Source organism: Pteronotus mesoamericanus, unplaced genomic scaffold, assembly GCF_021234165.1.
Source record: "Pteronotus mesoamericanus isolate MK-2021 breed Mesoamerican mustached bat unplaced genomic scaffold, CSHL_Meso_final contig_20, whole genome shotgun sequence".
NCBI classification, from domain to species: Eukaryota; Metazoa; Chordata; class Mammalia; order Chiroptera; family Mormoopidae; genus Pteronotus; species Pteronotus mesoamericanus.
Genome location: NW_026555085.1, coordinates 47,689,626 through 47,714,615, shown reverse-complemented (window position 1 = coordinate 47,714,615; position 24,990 = coordinate 47,689,626). Strand labels below are relative to the sequence as shown.

General features: G+C 44.9%; 1 protein-coding gene across 1 annotated transcript in view; it reads right to left on the bottom strand.

The window, feature by feature from the left end:
• Positions 1 to 757: 757 nt before the first annotated feature.
• The window catches only part of ANKRD6 (ankyrin repeat domain 6), a 183,522-nt gene continuing 159,289 nt past the window's right edge, over positions 758 to 24,990 (bottom strand). Inside the window, exons 6-16 of the mRNA XM_054569711.1 lie at positions 21,945 to 22,043; positions 20,469 to 20,567; positions 18,473 to 18,571; positions 17,209 to 17,286; positions 13,430 to 13,534; positions 11,968 to 12,102; positions 11,457 to 11,642; positions 10,828 to 10,980; positions 4,022 to 4,135; positions 3,237 to 3,363; positions 758 to 2,051 (exon numbers count right to left, since the gene is read on the bottom strand). Of these exons, the coding sequence (XP_054425686.1) occupies positions 1,480 to 2,051; positions 3,237 to 3,363; positions 4,022 to 4,135; positions 10,828 to 10,980; positions 11,457 to 11,642; positions 11,968 to 12,102; positions 13,430 to 13,534; positions 17,209 to 17,286; positions 18,473 to 18,571; positions 20,469 to 20,567; positions 21,945 to 22,043 (1,767 nt within the window). The 3' untranslated portion in view covers positions 758 to 1,479. The remainder of the gene's footprint in view (positions 2,052 to 3,236; positions 3,364 to 4,021; positions 4,136 to 10,827; positions 10,981 to 11,456; positions 11,643 to 11,967; positions 12,103 to 13,429; positions 13,535 to 17,208; positions 17,287 to 18,472; positions 18,572 to 20,468; positions 20,568 to 21,944; positions 22,044 to 24,990) is intronic.

Sequence of the window (24,990 nt, the reverse complement as noted above, 5' to 3'; positions counted from 1 at the left end):
TGAGCAACATTTTATTCTAAATTACAGATGATACTTACTCAGTTCCTGAGTTTACAGATACGGAACTGAGGGTTCTATGCATACATGGAATTTTGAGATGAATATAATCCCACATTTCAAGGGACAAGAAAAAGTTTGGAAGATAATTAAAATCAAAGATTAAACACACCCGAGCTGCTTTTATAACTTTGTATATTCTATAGAGCAGAGAAAAATCCTTAGAGCTACAAGAAGCTGGGAATGGTGGGATCTAAATCGAGTTATTGAATTATTTACTTTGACACAGTCACTGTAAAGCAGTGGAAAAGCTTTTTAGGTTTTTTTAATGATAGGACTCAATTGAAAGTGAAATATTTCAAGAAACAGCCTAATTTCTTTATAAAATACAAATCAATAAGCTCAAATTCAGAAAGGTGCTCTGAGATAAATTGGTTTGATTGTGAATATAGAAGATTCAGATAATTGTTATGTGAATTTTTTCCATTAATCTGCTATAAAAATCACAAGGATTAATTGATTATACTATCTCTGTATTTTGGCTGAAAATACAGAAACCATGATCAAATGATTTTAACCTTTCTTATTTGAGTTCATTATTAACAAATATTCCCAGTGCTATCATCCAATTAACTTTTTAAAAAAACTTTGACTTTTGAAAACATTTTTTAATAGATTTTATTTATTTACTTTTAGAGACAAGGGGAGGAGAGAGGGAGAGAAACATTGATGTGTGAGAGAAACATCGATCAGTTGCCTCCCACATGCCCCCAACTGGGGACCTGGCCCACAACCCAGGCACGTGTCCTGACTGGGAATTGAATCAGCAGCCTTTCAGTTTGCAGGACAATGCTTAGCCCACTGGGCCACACCAGTCAGGGCCAAAACATTTTAGGTTATACTGGATCTTGTGACATCATGTGACTCCTTTTCCTCAAAATCTATCTGATAAGTTTTCACCTGATTGAAATGTCAGCATTTTGAGAATTATGCATTTGAGAGAGAGGGTTTAGCGCATCTCAGTTACTGCTTTTCCAGAAAGACACTCTTGTCTAGGCACAGCAGGTGTGTTTATATGCATGACTACTTCATTTGAGTTCACAAGGGGTTAACTTTTGTTTTTCCTTGCTTTTGTTGTTTTGCACATCCTGAATTTTAGGGTTTAGGCTTACATCGTTCAGTTTCTTAGTGGCTCACTTAATCTGAGCTTCTGAACTTCAGATGAACCTGGATTGAGGTTTTAAATATGTAATGAAACCTGTTACTAAGCAAGCTTTCCCTGGTTTCGGTTTAATTGTTGAAGTCTTCATAACTTCAGGGCATAGGAAATGTGTGTGTCTGGCACATTTTAGAAATCAGTGATTTTTTTTTGTTAAAGGCAAGTCTGCTACGTGCACAGTAACGGACACCTTGGGCACTGCTATTCTGCGGCTGCAAAACTAGAAATCCTCATGAATCCTTTCTTGCGCCACTTCCCAGGTCCTAACTTTCCTTCTGCACCTTAGTCCTTAGCTTAGCAAGTTCCTCTTCTAGACTTTTAATATGTTCCTTCAGCGTGGCCTTGTCTTGCTGGGCTTTCTGACTGGCTTGGCTTCGTGCTTCTTCAATCTTTCTTTCATACCACTTTTCCATCTGGGTAGCAACAGCCTCAAAAAAATACTGTGTAATCTCCAGAGCTTGGGAGGTGTCTCGGACGTGAGAGGCAGTCTGCTCGCTGCCTGTTGCTGGTGGTGGCTGCCCGCAGGTGGTGCTGGGTGCTGGTTGCTGGGCTCGATGCCTCGTCTGCCCACTTTTCCCAGACTTCTTGGTTTGCGTGCCTCTGTCAACACAGGGCCCAGCCTGCTGATCACATCTCGCTGCCTCTTTCAAAGGTAGTGAGGCTGTCTGGACTCTGACGTTCCTCAGTCGGGAGCCCGTACAGTCTGAGGAAGATAGTTCCTGTTGGAGTCTGTGGGTAGCAGCAGAGTTGAGGGCCTTTTCCTTGGGCCTGACCACCTGAGGGGAACTGTCAGAAGCTGCTACTGGACCCGCGGTCACCACTGATTGATCCACACCTGGTGTTGGAAGAAAAACACAAGTCAGAGCAAGTCCACAGTCATAGTCACGTGGCTGTAGGTCAGCATTTGACAGTGCTGAGAACCTTATTCATGACCTGCCCTCCCAGTCGCCAACCACAATGTACATCTTCTCTGCCTGCCTTCCACCGCTCCTGACCATCGCTGCGGCTTGTCAAGGCTTTCTGGGATACTCTGTGAGCCATGCAGGTGGCATCTAAGCCAAAAAAGTTGCTGGCCTCTCCTTTTGCCCATCTCAATCTACCCTAGAAGGCTCTGGGTACCATTTCCTGATGGCTGAGGACAGAGCTCACCACGTGTCTCACCGTGTGGGCATTTATCAATGAGACTGAGGATCTCCGTTCTCTGACTTCCAGGCTCTCTGCCCACCGCAGTCCCAGGTACGAGTTCCTTGACCCAAGCTCCAATTTGGAAAGAGCTCCAGGCCAAGCTCCATAACTAGTCATAGCATGGAAAAATTTGCTAAGGATTTTTCTCATTATTATGACCATAAAGAAGATAAAACCACAGTTCCAGAGGCGGCCTGTGGTAACATGAAACATCTGACATGTGAAAATCCCCCGTGGAAGCCTAATTATTTCTAAGTATGTGAATGTCTTCAAAATTACACCAAGGGTTAATTGCTTGGCTAAGGTAACATGTTTGGCTGGAAGCATCTCTTATCTAGCGCCTGAGGCAGCTTCAGTATATGAAGTGCGCTTAATGAGGTTTTTCAGATTTGGACAAAGGTAAGAGGCCAATCACAGAGGAGAAAAGGGAAATAAGTACAAAGTCAAGGGCACTGCTGAGGAGAGGGATGTCCACTCACCACCCCTCATCTTTGGGGTCCACTCTGACACCTTCGACATTGCACCCGAAGCACATATCGTTTCCACAATAAAACAATTCTTTTAGTCCTTCATTCAAATATTTTTAAACGCTTAGCTAGGAATGCTTTATTGCTATATAGGAACTGAGTATATAGTAACGAGCAAAACCTCGTCCTTGCTCCTACAAGTTTACTCTGCAATCCAGTTTTCCCACAGCCCTGTCATATGGGCCACCTTCAGAGGCAGGGGAGAACAAGATTTGGGGGTTTCGTCGCCTTTGGGTGGAATGGCGCGTGCTCTCCCTCTCTCTCTCTCTCTCTCTTTCTCTCTCTCTCTCTCTCTGCATGTGGGTTACCTGTAGAGGACTCGCAAGTAGATGGTGTGGATTTAGCCCTAGAGGCCCTAGAATCTCCAGAAAGCTTCAGTTCCAGATTCTGAATCTTTAACATGCACCAGGTTTTTAATTCATCCACCAAGGACAGCTAAAAAAACACACAAAATAACCGGTTGAATTTAATACATGGTGTATGAATTAATGCATTAAGAATGGATTTTTTAATTATGATCGTTGAGGATACCATCTTGACAAGCCCCAAAGTTGTGGATAACACCCCCCCGCCCGCCCACAGGCCACACACTCGTCTTGCCCTCCACAGACCTGGATTCCCCTGACACCCAGGCTGATACTGCCCACAATCTTCATCAAGTCACTTAGAGCCGCTTTAACTCAAACACTCAAAGTTTCCCCAAGTCTTCCCAGCTAAGCCTTTCTGCCTACTCAGGAGTGGGAACTTCCGTACACTCACGAATGCTTATTTTAGGTCTGCTGTCTTCACTAGGCCACATGCCCTCAGGGCAGGAACTAAATCTTGTCAACGGAGTAAGAGCCCAATAAATACACAATACACAGAAATGATTCAGGGCAGACATCACATTTCCCCAATGTTTTATAAACTTTTTGATCTCCACCTACTGCCAGCATATTCAACAACAAACATGAACTGAACTTCTTATGCAAATAACATGTTATATAATGCAAACACTTCTAGGGGACCTCTGAGTTTTTGATGATAGGTCTCGGTCTTTTATTATGAAGTGCGGTAAATCACCAGTTAGAGACAGACAGATACTGGTTCTCACCTGTCGTTTCTCTCCCTCGTGCTTCTCTGTGTCTGAGTGCTGCTGCAGGCGATTCAGGCACTCCGTTCTCTCTGCTGAGAGTCGCTCAACCATCAGCTTGTCCAGAACACGCATCTAGGATTCAAGGGGCAAACACTGCATGACTGAGATCACCTAAGGATGGACCCCTGAGGAGGGGATCTGCGGTCCCAAACAGGGACCAGAGAGAAAGTAAGCAAACCAATACCTTTCATTCTATTGTCATACAGCAGTCACAGAACTCTCATTTTTTTAGAACCCTAAGCAGGATCCCATTTAGGCCAATGCTTCTTTTTCCCCCTTGTTAAAGTCCTTAAGGGGTTTAAGAGACTAGGAATATACAGTATATATAAAACTTGAGCTAAAATAGACCTTGTAGGTAAAGGAGAATTTTTATAGGTCTCAGAACAGTATTTCCATGACTATGATCAAAAGGAAAAACTATTTCTTCAAGTATGGAGCTATTCTCCCCCTTTTAAATGTTAGTGGCTGCCCAAGAGGCAGTGAAAGAAGCTCAGTACTCAGGGCTTTTATCCAGCTTTCCCAGTAAACAAATCCTCTTGGTGAGCCATTAAAAGTAGACAAAGCAAGTGTGAGGAAGGCTGTGGAAGGAGTTCAAAGGGATTGCTTCAGAGAAGAAATAATTGTCACTGCCTTTCAACCACATGCCCTTCTAGGTCCCCTCTTCATCTTGGCATTTACCGCAGGGCCCTAGCACCCAGAAGAGGTGAGCTTCCATTGCTCTGACAGGTCCGAAGGAGGGAGAGAAGCTACTGTGAGGGGGAGCCAGCCCACAAGGGCTCCCCCGGCAGCTTCGCTCCTGTCAGGGACATACAAAATGTTCCACACACAGATTTTGAAAAAATAAAAAAAGTAGCATCCGTTCGGTAGATGCGTTCCGGAGTTCTGTTTTGTCTCTTCAGCCCTCACGATTTTCTGTGAATTACTCTCCTGTTTTCTATGACTGGCCTGCTCTCCCACCTCATTACCCGCTGTAGAGAGGGCCCCGCCTGGAACCACCACACTGATACGCAGCTTTGTTCCTGGGCACACTGCACTGGTTCTGGCCAGAGCACCAGACTCACGCGGGGCCACAGTCCTTTCCTTGCAATTTGGAATTGAGACCAAGAGGCTACGCCCCTATCTATCACCTTCCTTGAACCAAAGAGAGGTCCGTCAACACACCTCAGCACTCACCGGATGCCCTCCACTCCTCTTTGGGCTTGACTAGCTGAAGTGGGTTTTCACTCACAGTCTTAACCAATGCATTAGGGCTCCAAGAAAAGATTTCTTAAATAGACTTTCCACTAAATGCAAACAGCAAATAAACCTTAAAACTGTTCAACCTCTTCACTTGTATGTGAAATCTACAGAACAAAATTAATGAACAAATGAAACTGAAACCGACTCAAATACATAGAAACAGACTGAAGGTTGCCAGAGGGGAGAGGGCTTGGAGGACTGGGAGAAAAAGGTGATGGGAGTAAGAAGTACACATTTGTAGTTACAGGACAGTCATGGAGATGGAAAGTACAGCATAGGAAAAATGGTCAATAATATTGTAATATCTATGTGCGGCGCCAGGTGAGTACTGGAAACATCAGGGGACACTTTGTAAAGTATATGATTGTCTAACCACTACGCTGTACACCTGAAACTAATGCAAAAAATATTAAATGTAAACTGTAACTGAAAAATAAATTTTTTTAAATTAAAAAATGTTCAAACCTCACCGACAAACAAGGAAATAAAAATTAAACAATTAAACGTCCATAATCAATTTGACGAAAACTTTCAAGAAATAACATTAAACAATGGCAAAGGGTAGAGACAGAAACTCAGACACTGTTGGTAGGATATAAGTTGGTACAAACTTTCTCAAATAGTTTGCTAATAATTATCAACAGCTGTAAACATATTCTTAACTTTGTGCTCATTTATCCTAACTCTGAGCAAATAACCTAAAAGGCAGTCAAAAGTTTGTGCCCATAAATGTTCACCATTGCATTATGTGAATGAAAGATTATAAGCCACTTTAAAGTTTATCAGAAAGGAATGGTCAAATAAACTGTGTTGAGTTAATATGTTAGAATATGAAGCCAAGGACATGGGGAAATGCTCATAATATAAAATTAAGGGAATAAAAGCAGGAGTTGTAATTGTGGATCCTCCACACACAGGAAGTAGTGTCCCAGCATTGTAAAGTGCCCCATAGCTTAACATGTCTAGGGCAGCTTTCTCAATTTAAAAACAAGCTGCAAAAAAAAGCACAGCATTGTTCCATTTTTGTTTAAAAGGGATAATCTTGTAGATTACTATCTATAAAAGAGAAAAGCCTATGGGAAAATACACCAATCCAACAATAAAACTCTGAAGAGTGTCAATATGATACATGTTCTGCAATATGAAATTTTTTTCCAAGTAAACATGTATTTTGTAAGTTCTTTTCAGGTTTTTTTCTGGATTTAAAGATTACATCTATCATGACTTCCTTATTAATTTACAAAGGGAAAATGTACCTTTACAATGGCAAGATAGTGGTTACCAGCTTAGCCAAGTTATTAAACGAAGCACATTAATAAAGGGACTTCCTGACATGTGTCTCCTGATGTGAGGTAATTTGAAGTTTACATCATTAATTGTGAAGTACTCTTGCCAAAAAATATTTAATCTGAACCTAAATAAACATCTAGACCAATGGTCCTCAAACTTTAGGTATACCAGCATTACCTGAAGGTCTTGTTAAAACATAGGTTGCTGGACCCTAACCCCAAATTTTATTTGCAATGCAATTAAATTCAGTATACCTGCATTGCGGCCTAAAATTTTGCATTTTCCCTCTACAAGTCCCTAGATGATGCTGATGCCATTGGTCTGGAGATGACACTTTGAGAACCACTGCTCTAGACCTAACTTTAAGTTTACAGAAATACAGGGATAAAGGAACAAGTTAAATAACACCACAAAGAAACTATCAAAAAAATCCAGAGAGCTTCTGGTCAAGATGGTGGTATAAGTAAATGGAGTACTCATCTCTTCCCACAACCACCTCAAAATTACCACTATACAACAGAACAAGAATCATTCAGAACTACCTGAAATCTGGCTGAATGGAAGTCCTACAACTAGGGATTTAAAGACACCACATGGAGACTGGTAGGAGTGGAGAGACGTAGAACAAGGTAGTCCCACACCCACGTGTGCCGAATAAAAATCCAGAGGGACATCTCTGCTGCAGAGGTTCTCTCTGAGGAGCAAGGGGATCTAGCCCCGTATCAGGCCCTCCAGCTTAGGGTTCCAGTGCCAAAAAGAGAAGTCTCCATAACTTCTGACTGTAAAAACTAGCAGGATTGTGACTTCCCTAATTTGGTGAAGGTAATAGACATACAAGAAGCACAGAGAGTCCCAAACAAGATGGACGCAAAGAGCCCCATACCAAGACACATCATAAATAAAATGCCAAAGGTTAAATACAAAGAGAGAATCTTAAAAACAGCAAGAGGAAAGCAGTTAGTTACCTACCAGAAAGATCCCATAAGCTAATTAGCTGATTTCTCAATGGAAACTTAGCAGGCCAGAAGGAACTGGCAAGAAATATTCAAAGTGGTGAAAAGCAAGGATCTACAACCAAGATTACTTTACCCAGCAAAGCTGTCATTTAGGATCAAAGGACATATGAAGAACTTCCAGACCACCCTTCCAAAAAAAGAAAGAAAAAGCTAAAAATGTTCATCACCATCAACCAGTATTTACATGAAATCTTAAAAGTGCCTTCTTTGAAAAGAAAGAAAGATAAAAAATATGAACAATAAAATGGCAATAAATAGCCCTGGCTGGCGTGGCTCAGTGGATTGAGTGCCAGACTGTGAAGCAAAGGGTCGCTGGTTTGATTCCCAGTCAGGGCATATTCCTGGGTTGTGGGCCACGTCCCTGGTGGGGGGTGCGTGAGAGGCAACCACACATTGATGTTTCTCTCCTTCTCTTTCTCCCTCCCTTCCCCTCTCTCTAAAAATAAAATCTTTTTAAAAAATAAAATTTCAGCAAATATCTATCAACAATTGAACCTAAAAATCAAATAAATAAACAAGCAGAACAAAAACAGACAGATATAGAGAACATTTTGACAGCTGTCAAATGGGAAGGAGGTTGGGAGAATGGGTGAAAAAGGTGAAGAGTTTAAAAAATACAAACTGATAGTTATAGAATAGTCACAGGGATAATAGGGATATAAATAAAGTACAACATAGGAAATATAGTCAATAGTATTCTAATAACTATGGTGTCAGATGGGTATGACATATATATTGCAATGATCACTGAGGAAGTTATATAATGTCTAATCACTGGGGTGTACACCTGAAACTAACATAATATTGTATGTGAACTGTAACTGAAAAATAAAAAGTGATTAAAAAAGAATGTGAACCAAAGAACATGTGCATTTGTAATTTTGATGGTTACTGCTATAATTTTAAGGGATACTCCAATTTACACTTCTAGCTGAAATATATTGGAATTCCTGTTCTCCTACATCCTCATCCACAAATTATGTCATCAAACTCTTTGGTCTTTGACAACCTGGTAAGTAAAAATACTCCTGTATAACTCTAATTTGCATTTTTCTTAGAGCAAGATTGAACATCTTTTCCTGTAGCTATAACAGCTGTAAAATATACCTTCTCTAAAAAATTTCACATCTGTTACTTTACATAAAAGATTTTCAAAATTAAAATAAAAAGTGTTCTTTAATCAAGTATGAGTCAAATGTCCTTTGACTATGAAGAAGGAAAGATAATTTTCATGAAGTCATTAGCCAATTTGCAGAAGTTAGTGTTATTACTCATAAGAAATGTTATTACTCATTACCAAAATAGAACTAGCGGAGAATGGTACTTGATTTCTGTGGTCTTTTTTGCAAAAATCCATAATACCAGAAGAATTATGAGGAAAATGTCAGATAAATGCAAATTGAGAGACATTCTACAAAATATCTAACCAGTGCTCCTCAAAACTGTCAAGGTTGTCAGAAACAAGGAATGTCTGAGAAACTGTTAGAGCTCGGAGGAGCTTAAGCAGAGAAGACAACTAAAAAATGTAATAGATTCTGGAACAGAAAAAGGATATTATGGAAAAGTTAAGGAAATCTGAATAAAATTTGAAGCCTAATTAATTAAAAAAAAGTATCAGTATTGTTTCATTAGTTGTGACAAAGGTACCGTACCAAAATAAGATGTTAATAATGGGAAACTAGGTGCACATTATGTGGGAATACTCTGTTCTGTCTTTGTACCTTTTCTGTAAATCTAACACTATTTTAAAATAGTTTATTTACATATAAAAAGCAAAATAGATAAATAGAGGAGTGGATAGATGGGTAACTGTGTGACAAAGCCAATAAAGCAAAAATATTACTGTGTAAATCTAGATGCTGGACATATAAGTGTTGACTAAAATTTTCTTCACTTTGTTTTATTTTTGGAAAAAATCCATAATTAAATGTTGAGGAAAATACATTCATATTTTTTAAAAAAAGAAAGAAAAGGAAAGAAAAATCCAGAATACAGAACATCCTATAAAACAATTGGTTTGGACTAAGAAAGTCAATATTACAGGTGGGAACAAAAAGCTGAAGAAGGAATCAGAGATTGTTCTAGATTAAAAGAGACCCCAAGAGAACAAAAGTACACAAAAAATTCACTGAATCCTGGGCTAGGATTAAAAATAAAAACCAGATTAAAACATACTATGCTGTACACCTGAAACCAATACCAAATAATATTGAATGTAAACTGTAATAGAAAAATAAAATTTAAGAAACAGACAAACAGGCACTCCCCCTCTCGGGAGCATACCCACGCCCTTCCCTCCCCCACCCTTTCCCCGGCGCGGCACTACCCCTTTGCCTTTCTCTCTCCTAAGCTCCATGGGCTCTTCTTCTGCTTCTGTAACAAGTCCCCTGAGCCTCCTCAGCCCAGCTGGCTCACTTCTACCATCTCGGTAACTTCCTAAACAATCTTTTTCTTATAATTTGTAAAAAAAAAAAACCCAGCCATTAAAAACATTTTGGGAGAATTAAGAAAACCTGAACCAGAGATTGTACAGTCATTATTAATTTTCTCAGATGTGATGATGGTATTTTGTTATGAAGGTGAAAATCCTTACTCTTAGTCAATGCACTTGGAAATATTTAGAGGTGGGGTGTCAGGACAGCCTGTAACTCAATCTCAGAAAGTTCAGCAAGAGGAAAAAAGTGTACGAGACACACAAGGCAAATATGGCAACACTGAACTGGGCCGAGGAGGAGGGTACACAAGCATTTGTTATACTATTATTTCACCTTTTCTCTGTGTTTGAAAAATTTCCAAATAAAAAGTTAGGAAGAGGAATATACTATAGACATGATTATTCTAATTTTGTGCATAACAAGAAAGGGGTATAGAGTACCTAGACATATAAAAAGACCGGAAGAAAATAAACCCAAATATTAATAGTGTTGATTAATCATGGTGGGCTTATAGGTGATTTATTTTCCTTTCTAATTTTCATATTTTAAGAAATGCTCTGTAGTAGGTACATATTACTTTTATAAACAAAAGCTACTGAAACATGTGCTTTAAAAGTATAAACAAACAGGCTTTAGCAAAATCACACGTGCAGGCCTCTTCCCTGTCAGACCACCCACATGTGTAGGGCAGAGTTTGTAGGACGGAAGGGTGTGCTCAGGGGTCTCCCCCACCACGTTTCCCGCCAGAACACCTTGAGAAGAGGAGGCTGGGTGACACGCTTACTTGGTGCTGGGTCTTACTCTCCATGTGCCCCAGCTTTATATTCATTTTATCCTGAACCGACCCCAGCTCCGCTTTGATCTCCTCCACAGTTGCTTCCAACTGATTCTCCAGCTTGTTGATTAGGGGTTCACATCGACAACCATTTATTGGTGCCTAAGACAGAAATAAAAAAGGAATTAATCCAACACATTTGTTCCTTCAAAAAATCAGTTCTGAGTACTCATCATGTGCAGTCAGGACGGCAGGCGGTGCAGATGGTGGAGACAGACTCAGCCCTGTCGAAACTGTGGGATGTCCTGCAGGCCAAGCGCTGGGTCCAGCAGGCACTGGGAAGGCTCAGAGAGAGGACTGTCCCAGTCCTCAGGCTGCTTTTATCCACTCTGGGCCCTCAGGATAGTCTAGTCACCTAAGGACGGTGCAGGGAGGTTTGTAACCACCCCTCTGTAGCCTAGGCCTAAGCAACAGGAGTGGCTCTCACTGCTTAGGTGGGGAGGGCCCTCTGCCTCCTCAACGCTCATACCTACTTAAGCCAATGCCTAAAGCGAATATTAGCCCTTGGATATGGGGTTCGACAGACAACCCTGCCGCAGGCCTATGGTCCCACATCCCAACAGGGGCTTGGCAGGTACCTGCATCACTTTCCCGTCCTTGCCCCGGTAGAGCGTGTAGAGCTGGTATGCTCTGAACTCGTGGGGAGGGGGTGGGGGTGAACAGCGATGCCTGGGCCTCTTTTTAGGGTGATTATGGGTGTGCAAGTTCTTCTGGTGTCCAGGGTGTTGGTCTGCAGGTGGGGTGGGGTCAGAAAATGCTGACACCTGTGGGAGAGGAAGAGACAACACCCCTCAATGCTGTGACAATTGCGAGACTGACCCCCGGCCAGTGGCTCCCATGTCGCCTACTTTTGGGCAGAGAACCCTGCCGTGCTTTGTCTCATGCATTCTACTCCAAGCACCACGTGTCCAAAGAAATCCATCAGCACAACCTTGTGTCTGACGTTGCGCAGATTTAATTCTGTGCCCTGGCTCCAAACCAGCCAGCCAAGTGAAGGAGCCTTTTAGACGTTGGGCATGATGCTATCCCAGGGCCCTCCGCCAACCAGCTTCCCAGCCCTCTCTCGGCTGCTTTCACGTGCCTCCTGACCTTGGGCCTTGACTTTCTCTGCCTGTTGTCCTTCGCTCGGGGCTCTGGGGAGGCCGACAGGAAATCTTCTCTGGCCTCTTCTTTTCTGGGTGCAGCCTGATCACTACTAGGGGTGTCTCCTGCCGAGACACTTCCCTACAGAGGAAAAAAAAAGCCCAGAAGCCTGTTCTACTTGCCCCTTTGGCCTCTTTTAATCATGGCATAAAATTCTGTTTGCAAGAATCCATCCACCACAGGACCCATGAGAACTTTTACCAGTGAAAAATTTCAGCCATGGGGGCACTGCTTGATGGTCTTAACTGAACATATTTGTTTTTCCCAGTCAGTTGAATATTTGGCTTTTACTTTATTAATTAGGTGCCAAACTAAATATAATCTTGAGTCTAATCATACCTGAACTTCAGGAACCTATCACACACAAAACACCTCAGCATTAGAGATTTCTGGTCTGCTGTAGTTCAACCAAAAAACCCATTCCACTCGTTCTTTAAACTTGGACCCTCACAATTAATAGCAGAAAGAACCCTCTGAAATGAAAAGAAACATGTTTCTGGTCCTTGTGAAAACTTTTATAAATTAATATGCACAATTCACATAAAGGAATGTACTCAGAGTTACAATGCCTTAACCCTGAACATCAATGAGAGGATTTTGAAATAGCAGACAGAAGAGTAAGTACTCGGTATAAAACGTTAAGAGCCCCAAGCTCTCTCTATACCCTAGTCCTCTGCCTCCTGGGAAAGCTGGGAAAGCTTGTTTCATTCCAGGGTGGCTGAGTACAGGTTCACTGCACACGGGCACCCAGCCAGGGGGTTGGTGGGGCACAGGGAGCTGAAAATTCAGCTCGGGTTCTCGTCACTACATGTGCCCCGTGCTGGGTGGTCTGCCAGGGACCGCCTTTCCTAGTGTGCAGAGCAACTGCCCATTCCCTAAGTGGGAAGAGAGGGAGCAACCAATGCTCCTGGTTCTCAAAATGTAGTCCACATCAGAATCTCCGGGAGGGCTTGATCACATACTGATTGCTGGGCCCCACCTCAGAGATTCTGTTCCAGGGCGTCTGAGGTGAGGCGCCCAAATGTGCATTTCTCACAAGGTCCTAGGTGACACACTGCACACCACACTCAGAAATGCACTGCTCTACACAATCATGGGCACAATGTCTGAGAAGCAGCGCTGCCCAGATGGTATTGGTAAAGCCATGGATACACGGGCTAAAAACAATAACCACACAAGGGTGCTGGGAAGGATGGGCAACACACACACACAGGCACACCATCTGAAACCCTGGAGGAGGACCTGAAGCCAAAGGGAACAGATTGGCAATAGTTTGAAGCATCCCAGTGAAAGGAAGAGACAGAGAGGGTGTGGCAGCTGCCAGAGGAACCCAGAGGAGGCGGGGGAGGTAGTTCTCGCCCTCTGAGAGCAGGTGCAGCTGGGGAGGGGCGGGAAGGCTACCCCCCACCTTGCTTTGTGCCACCTCCTCTCTCGGCACAGACTGCGCTCTCCTCTCTTCCTTGAGCCTCTCTCTCTTTTTCCTCAGGCTTCGCCCACGACTGAAGCGCAAGACCTGAAGGAAGGCAAGAGGCATCGTTACAAACAGGCGCAGCAATGGCGTGAGAGAATTCCTTGGACCTGGTGCTCTGACCTAATGGAACTTCCAGGCTAGCAGGAGAGACCACGCATTCACATCAAGCGCCTTAGACCACCTGCAATGCCTCCCCGGTCTTGTGCTGGGCACTGTAGAGACCCAGAGATAGACATTGTCCCTGGCCTCAAGGAGCTGACAGTCCATGACAATAACAGGCATTTATGTGCCAGGCCTGAGGCACCACATAGGTCTGTGCAGGCTGTGCACTGCTTAACCCCAGAGAGCACCTTTCACATAGACTAGAGACTAGGATGTGAATGGCGTTCCCGGGAGGCTGCGCAATGCAGCTGTCCCATGCCAGGCACAGCCTCGCTCACTGACTGGCACACTCGGCCCAAACTAGCCCATCGGATGTCCTCTTGGTCAAGCCATATCCAAGTCATGTACAATTTCGTTGAAAATTACTGAGGTGCACCTAGGATCCATGGTACCAACTAAGGAGCAGGGATCTCTTTCCCGTAAGGAAGCATTTGGCCTGCCCCGTTAGAGCGCAGAGAGGCGAAACGCGCACAGGCAAGTGCACATGGGGCCAGCACACCCCGGGTGGAACCCAGCAGCCAGCTCGCAGGGTCCTTGGGCAAGTCACCTCACATCTTTTCAAATGTAAACACAGGAAGAGTTGTTGGGGTTAACCCACACAAAGGGGGTGGTTGGTGCACCTTGGACCCTCTGTCACTGTCAGCCACATCGCCGCCCACCTCGGTGACCTAGAGCTGCTTGAGTGGCAGAGGCTGTTGAACCAGAGCTGCTGGAAACCTACACTGGCTCAGCTCCGCACCCTGCCTCTAGCCCCTGCTCCCCCGGCCAGGACTCACCCCTTTCATCCGAGAGGTCCTGAAGGCAAAGAGGCTTTCCAAGGTCACACTATTTTTCTGCAATAAAGCATTCTATTGTGCTCTTATATAAATAGATAAGGGCTCTCTGAGGTTCAGCATATTCTTTTTCATCTTGGTTTCAGACTTTCTTCTTGTGTTCATTATATTCAAGTGACACCATTACAACAAAAAGGACCTCTACAGGCAGTACGTAGAGGGGAAATCCCTGACAGTAGCTCTTGTGAATAAACCTGACTGTTAAACCCTATTCTCCCCTCTTAAGTCAGCAGTTCTGAAAGTGGGGACACCTGGGCCCATGGGATTAAAATTGTTTTTCTCATATTAAGATAATGGGGGCCTTTTCCACTTTCATTCTCTCATGCATGTACAGTGGCGTATGATACTGCAATAGATTGCATGCAGAAGTCGGTGAGTCCTGTTATCATCTAAGTAGGACGGTAAGGAGATCTGCAAAACTGTAAAACAACGCTGCTCTTCTCAGTTTTGTTCTGAAAAATATTTTTCACAAGCAATGCTATTTCTAGTAACAAAAAATAGACTTCTAATTTTTAAATTAATAAACATCTTTAACATTTCTAAGTTTAATTTTAAATATGGTAAACTATTGATAGATAAAATTCACATCAACAAAGTTCCTTGTGAGCCTCCAAAGTATTTTAAAATGTAAACGGGTCTTTAAACCAAAAGTCTCAGGACCGCTGCCCTGAGCCACTTCTAAAGCTAAACTTAGATGCACTAGAAAGTCGAGTCTGATGAAAGGAAGTGACTGGTGCCATCGCTCACCGCCTTTATGGACTCTCACAACAGGAGGCAGTACCAGAATCGGCCTGAAATTCACTCTCAGAAGCACTTTTGAACCATGCCAGTCAAAAGTGAGAAGTGACACTCAGAGGTAACCAAACCAAAAATAATCGCCAGAAAAATTCCCTCCATAGGCCACATTACTAGCCCGTGAAAAAACATACATTTACCAAATGAAACATCATCAATCTTGTCCAATTCACAGAAATCAGGGAATATTGATCTTAAAGCTTCAGAAAGAAATATTCTTAATACTGCTGTGAACCACTGAAACCCATGGTCAACTAAGGAACCAAGGCAAAGGCATTTCTCAATTCTGGCAAACAAACAATAAGACTATTTCTGTAACTATAAAACAATAGAACAGCAGGCATACAATTTTATGCATATTCCAAAGTTCCTTCTGTGTGTTGAGAATAGGGTTTAGTATGGAACATTATATAAAACAAACTTTCATAAAACGTTATCCTATTTGTTATTCACTATGGGTATGGAAAAACTTGGCCTGGTCATTTTTTAATGGAAACACTAAGGAATCATACAGGAAAACTGTTGACATAAAGCTTCCCTGGGAATTAAGATCCTTGGGCTCTGGAAGACAAACACACAGGCAGGTCAAAGGCCCATCCGTCTCTGCGTGCCTGGGGTCCTCCTCCCCACAAGACCTGATGATCTTCATATGGTGAGCATGCAACGGACTGTCCATCAAAATGCCAAGCTCTGAAATGCCAGACAACCGGAGAATTCTGACACTTACAGGGCACCCTGTGTTTTCTGATCCACGAGAGACTGGCATCTTTCTCTCTGGGTTCATGGATTGATTCCACCGATGATTTCTTTGAAAATAACTGGAGAGAGGTGGAGCCTTTTCCAAGAGGAGCACTGACTGGCCCCTATCGGGGGCTCTGTGGACTTCCAGGGGCCACTGAGAAGGACCAAGTCCTTGGGCAAGAGGGTGGTCGATTTTGTGAAAGTCAAAAATGTTAACCATTCCCAGCAACTGCTTATGTCAGGCATGTTTTTAAAACCTGCATGAAGTCAAAGCCGTGCAGAAGCCTGGGCTGCCGGGGTCGCGCGGTCAGGCAGCAGGCTGTGTCCAGGTCTCCCCGGGGCTCCCCGACACTCTGTCTTCTTACAGTAGCCACCGGAATAAGGTGGAAAGCAAATCAGGGTCTCCTGTGATGTGACACAGGAGAGCCCCAACTGGGAAATAACCTAAACGTCCTACATTAAGGAAACTCTTAATAAAATATAGACAGCAATAAAAAAATACTCTTATGACAAATAAGAGTATTATAGTTAGAATAAAGGGCAGACTATGAGAGGGTACACATTGTAGGCAAAATTATATAAAAATTATGTGTCAGGGGAAGGTAATGTGAGGAAACAAAAGTTATTTCAGGGTGCTGATTATGACTAGCTTATAAATGATCACTCAACTCAAATGATATGAATTATCTTTTTTTTTAATGGACTGATGACCAAAATAGCATTATTTAATAAAAAAGAAAACTACACTGTACTTAACTGCCTCGAAGTGGACATTTAGAGCTTTGTCTGCTCGGAATGGGCCCCTCCCTCCCACCTTTCTCTAGAAAATGCCTCTGGTCACATGGTCAAGTGGACGCAGCCACCTTAAAGCCTCTGTCGCAATTTTCCGGGACACTTGCCCCAAGCTCCCTTGCGATGTTTTAAACTGGAACTTTCTCCTAGCCGAGTACTTGGGGAGTTGTACTCCGGGAAGCTGGTAGTGACAAAATGGGCCTGGAGCCCCTGGTTCTGGCTATCCTGGCGGCCCACAGGGATTCCTACATTTCCCACTGCCTGCTGAGTAAGCCCGTCAGTTCCCTATTTAATAAGTTGGTTCGAACTGGCTTCAGGAGATTGCAACCAGAGGGTTCCAATGACTCGGTAACCCCACATACTCGTTACAATGGAAAATGCACTAAATCCTACCTGGGGAGCTTTCGTGAGGAGAAGAGCAACTTCTGGGTTGTTGTGGTAGCGGGCAGCCTCCAGCGGGGTCTGGCCTGCCTGAGGAAAGGCACAGGGGGGGACGGGTGAGCACTGACCACCAGCCCTGCACTCCGTCCCGCCAGCACCGACGTGGCCCTGCACTTGGGCCTCCTCCTAACAAAGGAGCCAAGTTACGCCCGAGGACACAGCAAGAGAGGCTGAGTGCTGACCGAGTGGGCGCTAAGTGCTCCAGGAGGCAACGGTCGGGGCACTGCCCACCAAGCAACGCTTTCTGGGAAAGAGATGAGGGAAGGTAAAAATCACACAGTGTGGAGGTGGAAGAGTTCAGTTGAGGACACTCAAAGGATCATAAAATGCAACCCAGCAATGAATTTCCCCTGGAGAACAAGGGAGAAGCCGCTGGGAAGGGCAGATGAGGGCCCAGCCGGTCTCAGAAGCTGGACTGTGAAAACCAATTAGAAAGCTATGGCCAGAGCGGAGGCTCTAGGGAGATTAAGCCAAGCACCAGGAGTCGCTAACAGCGGGATTCAAGGGATGGGAAAGGTGTTCAAGGCATCATGGGAGAGATGCCATAAGGTACCACCCAATACAGGTACTAGAACTGTGAGAAGAAAGGGGGACACTAGACATGGGAGCCTTTGTCAGCTTCAATACCCTGGACTCCCCAGACATTCAACAACTACTCCATCCCCACAGAGTCTATATTTCAGGAGGGCAGAGACCAGAGCGGCCTTGAAAAATGGGTGTTCTGAGATGGTGGCTGCTATAGGATCTGAAAGAAAGAAAGAGGAAGGAGGGGGAGGAGGGGAGGAGGAAAGGAGGTATTGAGAGAGAAGGTAGACTGAGAGAGACTGCTTTGGAGAGAAAGCTCAAAGTTTTGAGGATGATTCGTCCGATGACTAGGTGGCCATTTTTCTGAGGACCACATCTGTACACAGGAACACCCACTTGCTAGTTTATTTGGTCAGCCCTGGTCCCTCTCACACCAGGGCGTGCTCACTTCCACAAGGAATCCAAAGATGAACCCTCTGGGCTTGTTCCCTCAGGGGGCTGCTAAGAGTCCGGGTCCCCTCAAGTCCCCCCTGAGGGCCCCCGGTATGTACTCCCGGAGTCTGCAGGCTCCGGGACAACATGCCCCCTTCTTGGGGTAGGAACAACATGAGGTAGGAACAACGTGCCCCCTTCTGGAAAGGGTAGAAAGGGTGGAAAGTGCTTTAGAAACCACTGCTGCAATTCAACTTACATTATTAACAATGGTCCCATCAGCTCCAGCTTCCAGTAAGATTTTAACCACCTTCTTGTGATTTAGGGAAGCAGCAACATGAAGTGCTGTGTCTCCAGCCTGAAATTAATCAGAAGAAAGCCTTCTAAATAAACCCCACCTGACCATGGCCCACAGCCCCCCAGATTTTCATCCCATGGCCTAGTGGAGGCTTTTCAAAGTGAACCTAAGATTTGCTGAAGACCGAGAGGGCCCTTTGCTCAAATGTTACATGGTTCTTTTTCAAGATCGTGGAACTAAATGAGCTATGCACAAATACGACATTCCTTTCCGACCGAAGATACCAGAAACCATAGGATTAAATGGAGGGGGTGCAAAACAATGCTGGGCTGGGACTGCTGAGAAGGGTCGGACCCGCACCCGTGCACTGAGGCAGGATGGTGGCAGGGAGCCCGGGGCCGGTAGGCCGGCCATCCTGGAGCCCTGGACCATGTGCCGCAGCGCAGGCAGGGGAGAGGGCGGAGAGCCCCTGGCTCAGGAGTGCTGGAAAGGGTGGGTGCTGCGAAGACGGCCCCTTCTACAAGCACCTGCGGGGATGTGAAGGGGCTACTGGGGACCATTCCGCAGGCTCACGGTGTTCTTTGTTGGGTGGGGTGACTGAGAGTCAGTCTTAACACCAGCTCTTTTCAACCTCTTACCAAACAGCCTTTAAGTTTTCTTTATACAAGAAATGTTTTCAGACAATTAGCTATGAAAGGAGGATTTGGACAATTCCAAGTGCAAATACTGGCCTTTTTTCCTCCTCTCCAAACAGAATGATATAAAAAAGTCAGGCAAATTGCAGGCGAAGTGTAGTAATTCATTCTCTACCATCAGGGGATCGGGCAAAGCACTCTGATACTTTTTCCTGGCAGCATGAAAATTTAGTCATCCCTGGGGCCCCCTGAGGACCAACGGGGATGTTACTTCATTGAGGAACCCCTTGGCTGTGCGCTGGGTGTGGGGCGCCATGCGACAGTGGTTTCCCATCTGGCCTGTACAATGGAACCAGGTGGGAAGCTTTATAAACTACTGAGGCCGGGGTCCCACCCCAGACGTTCCGATTCATTTGGTCTAGTGTGGACTGGGCACAGAGATTTTTCAAAGCTCCTGGGTGACTGAAATGTGCCACCTAGGTTGAGAAACACTGGTTAGCCGGGGCCGTGTAGGGGTAACCTAAGGAACTAGACCCACTGGGGGGCTGCAGGCAGAATGGCAATTTTGTTATTTAGCTCGGTCAGTGGTTCTTGCTCCTAACTGTACACACTGGCCGTTCCGTGGGTATTCTGGTCATTTAAATAGGGGGCAGTGGGATGGGGATCAGGAACGGTATTTTGAATTTCCTGTTGATTCCTATGTGTAGCTGGGGTCAGAAATCATCATTATAGGGTATATAACCTTTTTTTTTTTTTAATTTCAGAAACATGCACCCAAACTCAGGAAAGCCAAACAATGCAACACTTAGGTATCAATAAATAGCAAGACATTTTTTAAAAATCTAACTACTGAAAGTCTAGCACATTTCCGTAGAACACTGTAATCATAGTTTTATTTCAAAAGCCCATTATATGGGACAGATACAGATCATGAACCCCATTTTACAGCAACCAGAGACTCTGTGAGCTCAAATAAAGTGGCAGTGCAAGGAACAGGAACTCGAGTCATGTGACGCCTCATTCCCTTGCTTATTTACTACGCCACATTCATGCGGGTTTCCTTGTAAAATCACATTTAAAACAAAGCCCCGCCCCCAGGATCTCCAGAAAATGTTCAATGTGCAAATGTGGTGATATGCACTGGAAAGGGAAGGGCAGGCTCTCTCCAGGAGGAACACCCAGGCGAAGGCCGCTCTCGCCCTGGCGGAGTCCCGGCGGAGGAAGGCTCCCGGCAGCCTCTGCTCCGGCTCGTGCTCACACACCTGGCAGTCAGCCTTGTGGGAAGGGGGCCCGGCAGCCAGGGGGAGGACACATGCACTGACCTGGTTCTTTTCATGGACAGAACAGAAAGCACTGAGGAGGAGTTTAATGATGGACAAGTGATTATAGCGCGCGGCAACGTGCAAACAGGTGTCGCCTGCCTGCGGACAGAAATCAAACTCTAAGCACAGTCTGAGCGGTTACAAAACAAAACAGTGAAAGTAAAAAGAAAATATCACTTAAAAGCTGGCAGGCTAGCATATATTCTTTAGAGGGTGTTGGCCTGAACAATAAGCATCTCTTTCACCGCGGATGCCTCACTCCCGGACTCACCCTTTGCTGCTGTCTGCAGCCCCGCTGATTTCCCACCAGGCAGACTCTCTGCTTACAGGTTTTACACGCTGGATGTCTGCCCCCCCATGAGACCTTCTCAACAGCCAAGGCAGGTTCTGCTTTCCCAGCACTTGAAAAGAATCCACTGACCCCATCCTCTCCTACAACCCAAAGACTCTGAAGTATATTGAAGAGCAAGAGCACCGTTTTGGAAACGAGCTTTTCCCTTCAAAGATCTGTTATGGATCTACGGACAGGGAAGCACGGTCAGTTACTGAATTTTAGCATCACACGTGTTCTAAGAAATTCAAGTTGCCTCCCATTTTACTTGGACCCCAATATCCCATAGAGAGCAATGTAGCCTGCGGAGCTGATGGAGCAGCAGTCACAGGGCATAAAAAGGGGCGGAAGGGGAGGTCAGAAAAACTCAGGATCCAGGTCTTCCTTGTGGTCTCAGGCCAAAGCGGCCCCAGAGAGACGACAACAAAACACATTCTGTGATGTTCTCTTAACACTTCCTCCCCCACCTCGCCCCTGCTCTGTCTAGAGATGGCAACCACTCAGCATAACTTTCTCCCTAGATTAAGGAGGAGCCAAGCTCAAAGCTGAGGTTGAGAGCATTCTGAGAATCATCACAGATGAGTCTGCCCCCAGTCAGGGTGAGCTGGCTAAGACCACTGGTTAGAGAGATGTCTCAGTCAGAATCTCTAGTGGAGTGGCTGAGGCGTGGGACTTATGAAGGAAATGCAGCTTCTTGTGGAGAGAGGAGGGACACCCACATGACCGCTCGGGTCAAGCATCTCCTCAGAACTATTGACCCATCTGCGCATTCCAAGGATGCCTCAGTAACGGATTTGTAGACACTGCACCCCCCCCTGCAAGCTACAATGCTTTGTGGTCAGGGACCTTCTTATGACATATAGAGGTTTCCTAGACCCATTTGCCAACACGGGCAAGAGGAAATGATAAAACAGAGGTTGAGGAGCGAGGGGAAAAGGATGGAAGGAAAGCCAGGTTCCCAAGCCTTTTCTTTCCTCTTCTCACACTCCTAAATGACCCCTTAGAAAATTAGTAAAAATTACTTTATGGATTGTCCCCAGACACTTTACATTTTAATGTTCTAGATGTTAACACTCAAGTATGCTCGCAGGGTTATCTCCCAAGAGGACAAGAGAGCACGAGAGAAGCCGGTTTTGTTCACCCACGTTATTTTTGAGGTCGGCGCGGGAGCCGCCCAGCAGGAGGATGCGCGCGCTCTGGGAGTGGCTGTTCTGGCAGGCCAGGTGCAGGGCCGTGTTCCCTGCCTTGGAGAGAGGCAAGAGAAGGGAGGACACGTTAGCGATGCGGTGCTCTGCAGACCTGCACCGAGCAGGCCTTACAGAGGGGTGATACTTACAGCGGAAAGGTCAAAGCTCCCATTCTCTGCTTCCTCATCAGCAGACCCAGCAGCGGCTTCAGTGGTAAGAACACTTAATTTGGAACCCAAACGGGCAGAAAAGTTACATCTTTTATAGAACCTTGGTTCCAAGTCCTGGCTTTGCCACTTAGTAGGTGAAAGCCACGGGTCAAGGCTCTTACAATCCTCAGCCTTGAATTCCTTACCTGTAAAATGGCGTTTGGCCCCTATGATGCGGAGGCTGGGACAATCAACTCCGAGTGCCTAGGAGGGCATTTCCTTCATGGTAAAACGCTGTGCGTATCCACGTGTTACATTCCTCTTGAGAGGACCGCATCATTCCTACCCACCACGGACCGAGCTGTGGCTACAATGCTATGCTGGTGAAGTGAAAGAGGGCAAAACAGGCCACCTCCTACGTGTGGGCCAGAGGTACCTGAGATGACACTGGATCCTTTTTCAAATCGTCCATTCTTGTATTTTACTTAAAGCAACCAAATACGAACTATGGAAAGATCTCCACGTAACAAACAGGCAATACAACTGTGTCTGTTACTTAGCAGACAGAGACCCTCTGCTTTCCACATGCCACATCCACATGACGGCCAAGGTCCAAATGATGCACACAGCAATCTTGAAGACAAAATTCATAAACAGAGCCTTTTGACATTAGGGGAGCAGGACCTGCAAGGCTGCTGCTTAACTCCTAGAAAAGTAACCAGAAAAGCAGGCAGCTGGAGAGGAGCTTTGGGATTTGCCCGGGGGAGTGTGCAAGCGCTCAGGAAGCTAGAGACACAGTGCCTGTTCTGCTGGGCTTCACGGCCAGGTCAGGACCGTGGCATGGGCTCCAGGCCGTCCCCCCACCTAGTTTACCCCTTCTGGACTACACAGCACTGCCTGCCCCCACTCACGGATGTTATGTTCCTCACCTTTAGAAAAGAGGAATGAGTTATTTAAAAAAAAAAGGAAAACTGTCTGTTGCCAGTTCACTTACCTTCCCGCTTATAACCTTGGCTCTAACCAGCCCAGGCAGAGTCTTTCTTCCTCACTGTTACCTCCAGGAACTGGAGGAGTTGCAAGTGTGAGATTTTGGTGAGTGCCGTGGCTAACAACCTATCGCTGCCCATATGCGTCACCTGGGGAGCCTTCACACAGACCCCTGCACAGCTGTGACCCTCCTGGGGACTCTCATTGACCAGGCTGAGGGGTGCAGCCTGGGTTGCTCAGGCTTTAGCATTGAAAGTCAAGCATTTTGGGAAACCCGTCAGGCGCAGGGAAACCCTTCAGGCGCAGGCAAACCGGGGCAGCTGGCTGCCCCCGGCCAGGCCATCAGGGTATATTCGGGGTTTTCTTTTAAAGTTTCCCAGGAGATTTTTAAAGTGTGCCCAGGTCAAGAAACACGGCTAACTTAGGTCTCAAAAATGAAGGCTCTGCCCATGTTTTAAACATTCTATTTCCTGTAAAAGGGCTCAGTGCTTGGCTCAATGTATAATTTCCACTGTCCATGCAACAGATTGTCTCAAAGTTGCTGCCTTTGTGGGAGTCACTAAATGAGTTGAATAAATGAATGAAATAAAAGAAATCTGATGGTTCTAGAGATAGCACACCAAAATTTACTTTGTCAATAAGAAAGTGTCAATTATGCTGAAAGTATTATTTGGATCAAGAAAATCAACACCCACGAGTAAGGAATAAACAAAATATGGTGCATTCCTGCGATGGAATATTACTCAGCAATCAAACTGAATGAACTAATCACACATGTAACAACATGGACGAATCTTAAAAACAAGCTAAGTGAAAGAGGTAAGATACAAAAGGCTACGTATTGTGGTTCCATTTAGATGACATTCTGGGAAAGGCGACCAAACAATGGTTGCCGGGACCTGGGCTGGGCCCGTGGGTAAATGGGAGGCTGCTACCAAAGGGCACGAAGGAACCTTTCGGGGGGGGATGAAAACATTCCATGCCTCGATTGTGGTGGTGGTTATGCAACTGTATACAATTGTCAAGACTCACAGGATAGTATTCCTAAGAAAGATGAGCTTTACTGTATATGAATTACATCTCAAAACCTAACATTAAAAACATGTGACTGAGGTAGATATGCTAACAGACATTTTTCCCACCCGAAGTATTGGGTTGGCCAAAAAACTGTTATATTTTTTTCCATACAATGACTCTAGTAGCTGTTGTCTTTAACTTCATCTGAAACAATTTTGTCAGAGTGTATTGACAGCTGTCATATCAGCATGCATTTAAAAAAACTTCTCAAAACTGCTGACTTTTTGTGCAGCCACTTTAATATTGAAGATGGATGAAGATATGCAACATTTTTGGCTATTATTTCAAGAAAGGTAAAATCACAACTGAAACGCAAAAATAGATTTGTGCAGTGTATGGAGAAGGTGCTGTGGCTGATCAAACGTGTCAAAAGTGGTTTGTGAAGTTTCTTGGTACTACTGACAATTAATGGCCAAATAATTCTTTGTTGTGGGTCTGTCTTATGTCTTGGAAGACGTTTGGCAGCACCCCTGGCCTCTACCCAGTAGCAGCCAATGGTGGGAGACAGCCAACACGCTCAAAATATCCAAATCAATAAAATTATTGTTGCAAATGGAAATATATATTTTACAGGAAAAAAATTGTAATGGACTCTTTGGCCAACCCAACATATCACTCTATATGCTTTAAATGTTATAATTTTGTCAGTTATACCTCAATAAAGCTGGGGCAGGGGAAGTACCTTTCTAGAGCTTTCCCCAGAGGTTGTGTCCGGTGCAGAACACACAGGTCGCTCTTTTGAAATGACACCTCCCCTGTGCTTTCCACCGACCTCTGCTGTTTCACCCGCA